A 10,498-nucleotide genomic window follows, 5' to 3' on the forward strand; every position below is an offset into this window, starting at 1 on the left:
CGAGGGCTAGCTCAGGATCGGCACTGGGATCCACTCCAAACTCAAAGTCACTGGCACCAAGACCAAGCATGGCTCCACCTTCCCCAGCCAGAATTGGAGAACTGATGAGGGCATCAGCCAGGCTGGGCCCAGGAGGCACTGTCACCAGGTGAGAACCGGTTCCATCTTTGCCATTCAGTGTGTTTACAAAGGCTGTTAGTTTTTCTGTGTTCACTTCCTTGGGGAAAAACAGGAATACAAGAGGTTCTCCTTCATGTCGTGCTCCCCACTCTCTACCATTTAAGCCTGTATCTGTTGCTACTTTTTCAAAGAGCAGACACTCCTCTGTGTAAGGATAATATCGTTCTCTATAACTAAATCAAGTCAAATGTCACTAATTAAACTCTACTCACCTCTTCCCCAAAATTGATAATGTCAACATTTACTTTCTCCTTCTTAAGGCGTTTGGCCAATTTCACCAGCTAGGGAGAAGGTGGAAAAAATGAGGAAATCTGCTCCATATCATAAGGGAGAAATGACATGCCTCATAAAAGCCCAAAGGAACCTTTTGTTCACATTGAGTTCTACACTGTTCCCAAATGGATGAACATGCAATGCCTCTGCCAGGCTATCTCATGGGGTTGAAGTACCCCACTCCCAAACTTGCCCGCCCAGATCCCTCAGCTGATGCTTGGACTCACATCCTTCTCATTGTCTTCCACAGGGCTTCCCACAAAGGCAATGATGCGCATCTTGTGATTCTTGCCCTGCCGGTGCTTCAGAGCCAACTAATAAAGGATAAGGATGTTTTAAGAGTTAACCAGGGGAACCACCAAGCCCTTTCCGCTGTTGAATTGTTCTCTTTCTTCTATAAAAAAGATGCCTCAAGAGAGCTCTGGTGGCCTACTGGTAAGAAACTGCACTGCAATCCCAGAGGTATACAGTTCAAATCCACCAGATGCTCTGCTGGAGAAGAAGGGGCAATCTCCTCCTGTACCAGTCTGATCTGATTTGACGGTACACACACACACACACACACACACACACACACAATAAATAAAAAAATTTAAAAAAAGAAAGATGTGTCAAGTCTATATCATGCTTAAATTCTAACCCTCTTTCCCTTCTTGCTATGCTTCCCTAAGTTCCCCTTCACAATACTCATCATTCAAGGAACTCGTCTCATCATTCCCTTTCTACTCCAATCAAACTAACTCTAGGTCATCTTCTTTCCCTTGCTTTGTCTAGCTCAAGATTTCAGGGGAGGAAAGCAATGAGATCATAGAGACAAGTCCTGAGAGCAGGGAGGAACAATCCAGGGGATCCACTCACATGGGCCACGCGGATGCCAGTGCAGAAGGTGATCTTGCCTTTGGGTTGGACAGTGTGGAGCTTAGACAGAATGCGGCCAGTGTCAGGGGTAAGTGTGGTAAGCACTTCACAGTCACTAGGGGTAGAGGAAAGTGTGTTAGTAACTTCTATCAACCGGGACTTTGAACTGGTTCCTCTCAGTTCAGTCATGGTCAATGAAATAAAACTGGAATGGACAAGAATCTCAAAATGTTGAGTGGCTAGAAAAATTATGGTCCACATGCTACTGGAAATTTCCCTCTTAGCCAGAGCCCTAGTCGATGGGAAGCTGCACTGCTAACTCAAAGGTGGCACTTCTCTGGCCATTCAAATTCACAAGCAGCAGCTCTGTGGGAGAAGGGTAGGCAACCTCCCCCTGTTCGACATACCCTCTGAAAACCTGCTGGCAGGTCAGCAACATTTAAAGATATTTCAGCTACTGAGCATCAAAAGCATTGTAGCACATAGTGGAGGGGAAGGTGCTATTTACACTGAAAAATGAGAATGGAGTCTGGACAAAAGCTGCCCCTCGGAATATGCAATAGAGAAACTGCCTAAAAATCATAACGAATTGCATTTGGGGAAAGCACCACCCACCTACCAAGCCCTGTACTCTGCACCACGTACTTGGCCAATGTGATGAGGCCTACGTTGTTCTCAGGGTTGCTGCGGGTCTTGGAGTGGCAAACTATGTTGACAGCATCCTGTTGGGCCTGTAGCCGGGTAGGTAGGAAGTCCCCATTCCGCATATACTCACTGTTATCCACACTGCAGGCAAGGGATCAAGAAGCAAAAAGAAATATTCAGAATTATTAAACATTCTCTTGTACAGTGCACTGTAGTACAATGGTTCTCGGTCTTTGGGGCTCACAAAATCACCTGCCAACTTTTTCTTAAAATGTACTGATGTCTAAACCTCACCAATTCAAAATGACCAGGGGAGGAATTTTCTTCTTCTTTTTTTTTTTTAAGTTCCACAATATTCCCAATGAGAACCAAAGGATGCAAACTAACTTTTTATAAGCCACACTGAAATATTTTAAGTTTTGTTACAGATTAATGTTCTAAGTCTGCCATTAAAATGGGCACATTCCAAAGGTAGGAAATCTAAGAAAACTTTAAAAAGATTTCTAAAATTACACACACTTGGTGGCATTGAGTTTAACAGTGAGTTAAAATTGACATAGTTTGCTTACACAAAGATTAGAACCCAGGAAACCACATGAGGCAATTCTACTGACCTTCAAGGACACTATGAGTTGGAATCAACTTGACAGGGATTTATTTTTGGGGGTTTGAGTATAAGAAAGCACAACGCAATAATCTAGTTTTATGTACATCAATGTAAATATAAGTAAATCTGATTTACTGTTCAAAACACTGCCTATAGATTCTAATTTCTAAAATAGATCAGGGGTTCCACCTGCATGAAAACATGGACTCAAACGCTGATTTTTTTTTACTAATGTCAACCAGCAGATTTGGAAAGCAGTAAGATGTTATATGTGAAATAACAAGCAAACAAAAGCCCAGCCAGAAATGGATGAGAAAAACAACTCACTAATTTTCTGACTAGAAATACCATCCCTTGAGCCTGGAATAACACAGACGAGGCAGAATCTTGAACATGTGACACTGCAAGCGACAAAAAGTCAATGTTGTCCAACTTTTCATCATTGTTGGGAGTAAATTTTTACCATTTTTTTTATGCTTGTATTAAAATATATCTGAAATTTTGTGTATGTTTCCAACCTCCAAAGACAAAATTTGAATTTATAGTTATTGGTAATAAAAGGCAATAATAAAAAAGGGGGAAATTATCTGATGTACTTCAAAACCAACTTATGACAGTTATCAGAACAGAATATATTATAAGTCAGGGACTACTTGTATAACAGATCTAGTTTCAAATTCTCATTCCGCTATTTACTAATTCTACGATGTTGAGGAAGGTGCCTAATTTCTCTAAAATCCAGCTTTCCCTCTGTAAATGAGATTTTTTTTTTTTGGTACCTCCTTTACAGGATTTATTTGAGGATTAAATGAAAAGATTCAATTGAGGCTAAGTCTAACAGATGGATGGGATTTGACTTCAGGTTAAGAAAAGGAGTTTAAAAGAAGAATTGAAAAATTCTTCTTTGACAAAAAGAGAACTAACAAAAAGCTCTCACATTTTTTGCCATGCATTAGAAGCACCTGGGAATGAGAGTATTAAAAATTCCTTACCACCATATGCATCACTTAAAAAAAATACGGTTTAATTTTCCCAATTTGAAGTTGGTAAATTCATGACTATTTTTGCCCACCACTCTCAAAGTTCTAAAGACTTTGTGGTAAGGAGCTGCACTGCCACCCCAAAAACATTCATTTCCAATCGAACAGCTACTCCGGGTGAAAGATGGGCAACCTCCTCCTGTGTGATTTACTGCCTCTGAAAATCTGCTTGAGAGTCAGCTGTGAATTGGTTCCTGCACCACCTTCAAAGCTTTTTTAACAATCTTCCATTAAAAGGGTACAAAACTGTTCAATCTCCTCGGGATGCTATCTAATGCCATCTACCTTCCTGGCAAAAATAAAAGGAAAGAAAGAGAATTATCTACCTTAGAGGAACATTATATTAAAGTCATACTGGATTATTTCAGCATTGTTTTTTTCCTGTTTGTAACAACTTAATGATTTCTCCTCCTCAGCATTCTAAGTCCCTTTAAGAACTCTTTTATTTCTTAAAGTCTTTCCAAGTTCCACCTCAACGAATATATGTGGTGCTCTACAGTTTGCAAATACCATCATGTACATTTTACCTTTACAATAATCTGCTATAAAGCTAGTGCATGTTACTACCAGGTCTATTTTACAAATAAAAGAGATTAACATTCTCAAGAAGCTCAAGAGGTACCTGAGAATATAGGTTTCCAAATCCTGTCATCTCTCTACTCTGAAATGATCTTCCCCAGAGGTTGCCAGGTTTAACAAATAAAAATAAAAATACAGGGCATCCCGTTAAACTTGAATTGCAGGCAATGAACAAATAACTATTAAGTATTCTCCATGCAATAACTGGGATCATTTTTTAATACTAAAAGGCAATTGTTGTTTGTCTAAAATTCAAATTTACTGGGTGTCTTGAATTTTATCTGACAATGCTACCCCCTTTCAAAAGATACACCTTCCTGGTAAAACCAGTAAGGAAGGCAAACTATTGCTTTCTCTAAAAGTTGGAAATAGGCCCCAGTCACTGAACTGCTGCCGAGGACTCAGCTGCCTCGCCCTCAAGTCCCCTTGCTTCCTGACGCTCCATCCATCCCGTGTCATCTTCCCCACCCCCCTTCTCCCGCTACCGCCTTCCGCAGGCCGTTTCCACTGAGGAAAAGGAATCATATAATATATCCACTAGCCAGAACCTCTTTCGACCCCTTTGCTGATGCAAGTAAGAGGGATGACCTGCTTCCTGCTGGGACTGAGGATTATATCTATATAAGAATTCAACAGAGAAACGGCAGGAAGACCCTTACAACTGTCCAAGGGATTGCTGATGATTACGATTAAAAGAAACTAGTGAAGGTGTTTAAGAAGAAGCTTGCCTGCAATGATACTGTAATTGAACATCCAGAATATGGAGAGATAATTCAGCTACAGGGTGACCAGCGCAAGAACATATGTCAGTTCCTTGTAGAGGTTGGACTGGCTCACTGAAGTTTAAGTGAGGATTTCCTTGCAATAAGTAGAAAATTTTCCTTCTGTCCCTTGTCACAAGTTTAAAACTTCACAGCTTGTATAATGTAACCATTTGGGGTCCACTTTTAACTTGGACTAGTGTAACTCTTTCACGCAATAAACCGAAAAGAGCCAAAGAAAAAAGAAAGTTGGAACTAGAAATACCATTTGACCCAGCCATCCCACTACTGAAAATATACTCTAAAGAAACCAGAGCAAACAGATGCATATGCTCATGCATGTTTATTGCATTATTCAAAACAGGGAAGAGATGGAAGGAACCCAAGTGCCTGTCAAAAAACAAATGGAGAGGAAAACTGTGGTACATCACAATGGTTTACACAGCACAGAAAAACAACGAACCTAGAAAACTCCACATGACCTGGATGCATCTGGAAGACATTGTTGTGGTTATGTGCCTTTGAGCCACCTGCAACTCATAGTGACCCTATGCACAATTGCTCTGAACTCTGTCTTATCCTGAGCCAATCTCACTGTCTCTGACACATCTACCCCCACTATCTCATCTAGGTCCTCCTCCCCTGGGCTGCCCCTCCACCCTTCCAAGCATGATGCCCTCCTCCAATGACTGACCACATGTCCAAAGCATGTGAGCTAGAGATTCAGAATCCCTGTCTCCAAGGAGACATTTGGTTTTATCCTCTCTAGGACAGACCAGTTTGTTTCCTTGGCAGTCTATGGCATGTTCAGAACTCTTCTCTAGCTTGACAACTCAAAGGCATTGATTCTTATTCTGTCATCCACTGTTCAGCTCTCTGATGCATAGCAAGTTAACTGGATCATGTGCACCTTAATCATGTGCACTGTTGCTTTTCAGCATTCTGAAAAGGTCCTTGACAGATTTTCCTAATGCAATTTGTCTTCTGATTTTCTGATTGCTGGTGCTAAGAGTGTTGATTGTGGAACAAGCTGAAATTGTTAACAATTTCAATCTCTCTTCTTTTCACCATGGTGCTGCCAATTGGCCCAGTGGAGAGAATCTTTGTTGAGCTTTAATCCATACTGAAGACCGCAGTAGTTGAAATTCTGCAGCAAATGCTTTAGGTCCTCCTCAGTTTTGGCAAGCAAGGTTGTGTCATCTGTGTAAAGCAGGTTGTTGATGAGTCTTCCTCCAATCTTGATGCCACATTCCTTCCTCATAAAGTCCAGCCTCCCAAATGATCTGTTGCACATACAGATTGAAAAGATATGGAGAAAGGATGCATCCTTGATGCACTCCTTTCTTGATTTTGAACCATGCAGTGTTTCCTTGCTCTGTCTGACAACTTCTTCTTGGTCTAAGTATAGGTTTCTCAAGTGCACAATCAAGTGTTCTGGGATTCCCATTCTTCTCAAGGTTGGCCACAATTTATTGTAATCCACACAGTCAAATACCTTTGCATAGTCAATGAAACACAAATAGATACTCCTCTGGTAGTCTCTGTTTTCAGCCAAGATCCATCTGACACTGGCAATGTGTCCCTTGTGCTACAACTTCTTCTAAACCCAGCTTGTATTTCTGGCAGTTTTCTATCGATGTATTGTTCCAGTCTTTTTTTTTTAAATAATATTCAGCAGGATTTTGCTTGTGTGTGATATTTTGATAATTTCCACACTCTGTTGGGATACCTTTTTTTGGAATGGGAATAAATATGGACTTCTTTCATTCAGTTGGTCAGGCAGTTGTTCTCCAGATTTCTTGGCACAATCTGGTGAGTACATCCAGGGCTGCATCTGTTTATTAAAATATGTCAACTGGTGAATTCCATCAATGCCTGTGGCCTTGTTTTTTGTCAATTCCTTCAGAACAGTTGAACGTGTGGAAAAACTATAAACTACTCATTTACAAGCTTAAACTGAAGCTAAAAAAAAAGAAAGAAAACACATCCACAAGAACCAAAATTTGACCTTGAGTCTATCCCACCGAATTTAAAAGCCATCTCATGAACAGGTTTGAAGCCCTTGAAAACTAATGAATGAAGACCAGATGAGCTGTGAGAAAATATCAAGAATAACACCATGAAGAATGCAAAAGGTCATTACAAAGACAGAAGAGGAAGAAAAGACCAAGATGGATGTCAGAAGAGACTCTGAATATTGCACTAGAACTCTGAGATGCCAAAGCAAAAGGAAGAAATCAGGAAGTTAAGAAGCTGAACAGAAGATTTCAAAAGGCAGCTCAGGAAGACAAAGCAAAGTATTATAACAAAATGTGCAAATAAATAGCTGGAATCAGAATCAAAAGGGAAGAACTCACTTGGCATTTCTCAAGCTGAAGGAACTGAGAAACAAATTCAAGCCACAAGTTGCAATACTTAAAAGATGCTACGGCAAAACACTGAATGATCCAAGAAACATTAAAAAGGGATGGAAAGAGTACAAAGAGTCCCTGTACCAAAAATAACCGACTGGCACAGAAAAATTTCATGAAGCAACATATGATCAAGGGGCAGTGATGATGAAGGAGGACATTTAAACTGCTGGAAGACAGTATGCTAAGTGAAATAGCTCTGTCACCATTAAAAGGATAAATACTGTATAAGGCCACTGTTACAAAAATACGATGGATATAGGGGAAGGGAGAAAAGGAAAAGAAAGCTAGATAATGGACACTACACTGGAATGGGAGAAAAAAGGGACTATCTGAAGGGAATGGATAATTAGACATTGTGTGTATGACAACTGACAATATGGAACAAGATATGTATTACAAAGTTAATTGGGGGAGGGGAGGGAGGAAATCAGTCCCACCCATGTGACATCTGTTGGTGTGCTATTTTGTATTACATTCTAAATGCACACTAAGAACCCTTGAAACCATGTCTAAATTTCTGTCAGCAGTTTCTGACCCTGCTCCTTGAGATACTCAGCTCAAATACGAGTGTCTTCATTAAGAGAGGAGTAAGCCTACTTCACCAGACTGGATTCTGTGTCAAACAGGTTTACATTTAAATCTCAGCTCCACCACTGTATGACTCTGGGGAAATCGACATCCTTGTTTATAAAAGGAAATATATTTACTTCGAAGTACTGCTATGAAGTGTAAACGAAAAATAAACACAATACCTGCCGTGAGTAATTTATGAACGTTGACTTTGAGGAAGAAAAGATTTAGGAAAGACTGAGTGGGGGAAGGTAGAAATTTATAATCTCTCTTCCTAATCTCCCATCATCTAGAGAATAGGAGAGCAGAAGATCGTCAAGGAGTTGTCAGAGAAGCAGATCTCTAGCTAAAGACAGCCCTCGGACTGGTCTACAGAACATGAGACAGGAATTAGCAAAGGCAGCAAGAGCCGGCAGGTCAGTGACTATCTGCAGGTTAGGGGCTCACAGGGGGTCCCCAGGCCTGTCCTCCTTTCCAGGGCCCAAAGATGACTCAGGGAGTCGGCAGAGCTTTTTCTTTCTGAGCCCAAGATCATATTTCACCCGTTAGCCCCTCGTCCCAGGCCAAAGCCGCTTAGCCTTGGTATTATACGGGTCCTGGACCCATGCCCGACCCCCAATGAAACCCCAAGTGGTTTCTTACCAAACCATAGTGCTTTCCAACACCATCTTGCCACTTCTTGCCTTTCCTGACCGGTTGTTCTGGACTGCCCAATAACAACTCCTCCAATTGGGCCAAAGCACCACCAATCATAGGCCTTAGCTTGGTCAGCTGGCTCCACTTCGTCCGTTGCGTTGCACTCTGGGATTTGTAGGCGCTTCCCAGATGAAAGCAGTATTTGGAGTATTCGATGGCGCAGTATCGTTCCAATTTTAGTGATAAGGAGCTTCACTGCTAACCCGGAAGTAAGCGATTTTAATTCACCATAACTCCGCGCGAGAAAGATGTCAGTCTCCTCCCGTCCGATTTACTGCTGCCCTCTATGAGGTGGATTGATTCAGTGACTGGGTTAATCGGGATGGGAGTGTCGGAGGCAGTGCGATTGGCACAGGACAGAGCAGAGTTTAGGGCTGTTGTACATAGGGTCACTATGAGTCGCAAGCGACTCGACAGCACATAACAACAACAACAACACGCTGGAGGAACATCACTACAATGTGGTGGCTTAATGGTAAGGAGTTATACTACCAACCCAAAAGCTAGCGAATCTATTCCACCAACTCTTCTAGTGTGGTTTACTGCTTCTGAAAATCCTGTAGAGGATCAGCTAGGAGTCATTTTCTACGCAATAACAATATGTAGTGGGTTATTCTTTGGACTGCTAACCAAAAGATTAAAGGTTCCGACCACCGAGGAAGATGCACCCATAATGATGTTAGTCCTGAGAAACCCTCTGAGGGCAGTTCCGCTCTGTCTTATAGGGTAATTTATAAATTAGATGCATGTTCTTTTTATTTGCCATCTATCTAGATGCATAGGGAACAATTAAAACTAACTTGGTCTGAATCAGCTGCATTTTGATAGTTCCATTAGTGTCTTGCTCTTTAGCATTTTGGAGAGGTGGCAAAGCAACACATCTTTTGATTGCTTGACTGAGTGATTGTGGATTCAAGTAAAATCAAGTCATTGATAACTGCAATCTTTTCCCCACTTACTAGGTAACGTCAATCTTTTCTCCATCATGATGCTTATTGGTTAAACGATGAAGATTTTTATTTTCTTGATGTAGAAGCATAACCTATACTGTAATCTTTGGGTTCTGAAATAAGTGTTTTAAGCTGCCTTCACTTTTGCCAGCAAGATTATGTCATCTTCATAATGCATCCAGATTGAATAGGTATGGAGAAAGAATACAATCCTTATGCATACCTTACCTGATTTTAAATCATGCACTGTTCCCTTGTTCTGTTCTAACAACTATTTCTCCGTCTATATATAGCTTTTTCATGAGCACAGTATGTTCTCAATTTCCATTCTTCTCAATCTTAGCCATAATTTGATATGACCCTTACGGTCAGATGCCTTTATATAGTCACTAAAACACATAGCAAGTTGTTTCATATGCATCTGAAAATTCGACAATGAATAAAGATAGCATAATAATTTTCGAGTTGGAAAAGGATACTAAATAGCCCAGGAACTGCCAAAATAACACACAAGTCTGTCTTGGAGGAACTTCTACCAGGGTGTTGACACATTGTCTGTACTGTAGGTGCAAATGTGTCAGAGATCGTGAGAATGGTGCAGGATAAGGCAAGATTCTGATCTGTTGTTCAGAGGGTTACTGTGAGTCATAGTGGACATAATAGCAAATAACAACATGAGTTGTGATCAACTACCTCAATGAGTTTGGATTTGGGGGTGGTGGGCAGTAGTGGTTATAATGTGTATGTGTATTAGCCATTGAGTAGGAAGGATGGAGAATGTTCATCTTCCTCCCATAGAGCAGCAGGTAGATTCACATTGTCTACCTTGGGAAAGTCTGCTGTTAGGGACCTCTCCAAAGTACTGAAGAGCAATGGTGTCTCTTTGGAGACTAAGGTGCGTCTGATACAGGCCATGGTCTTTGCT

At 41.0% G+C, this 10,498-nt stretch overlaps 1 protein-coding gene across 1 annotated transcript in view; it reads right to left on the reverse strand.

Annotated features, from left to right (window-relative positions):
- PSMD4 (proteasome (prosome, macropain) 26S subunit, non-ATPase, 4) overlaps window positions 1-8,595 on the reverse strand; it is an 11,110-nt gene extending 2,515 nt beyond the window's left edge. Inside the window, 6 exon segments of the mRNA XM_006903797.1 lie at window positions 8-217; window positions 393-461; window positions 681-767; window positions 1,312-1,426; window positions 1,957-2,097; window positions 8,570-8,595. Of these exon segments, the coding sequence (XP_006903859.1) occupies window positions 8-217; window positions 393-461; window positions 681-767; window positions 1,312-1,426; window positions 1,957-2,097; window positions 8,570-8,595 (648 nt within the window).
- Between the last annotated feature and the right edge of the window lie 1,903 nt (window positions 8,596-10,498).

Source organism: Elephantulus edwardii, unplaced genomic scaffold (genome assembly GCF_000299155.1).
Source record: "Elephantulus edwardii isolate Elephantulus edwardi_28Jun2011 unplaced genomic scaffold, EleEdw1.0 scaffold00273, whole genome shotgun sequence".
Taxonomy (NCBI): domain Eukaryota; kingdom Metazoa; phylum Chordata; class Mammalia; order Macroscelidea; family Macroscelididae; genus Elephantulus; species Elephantulus edwardii.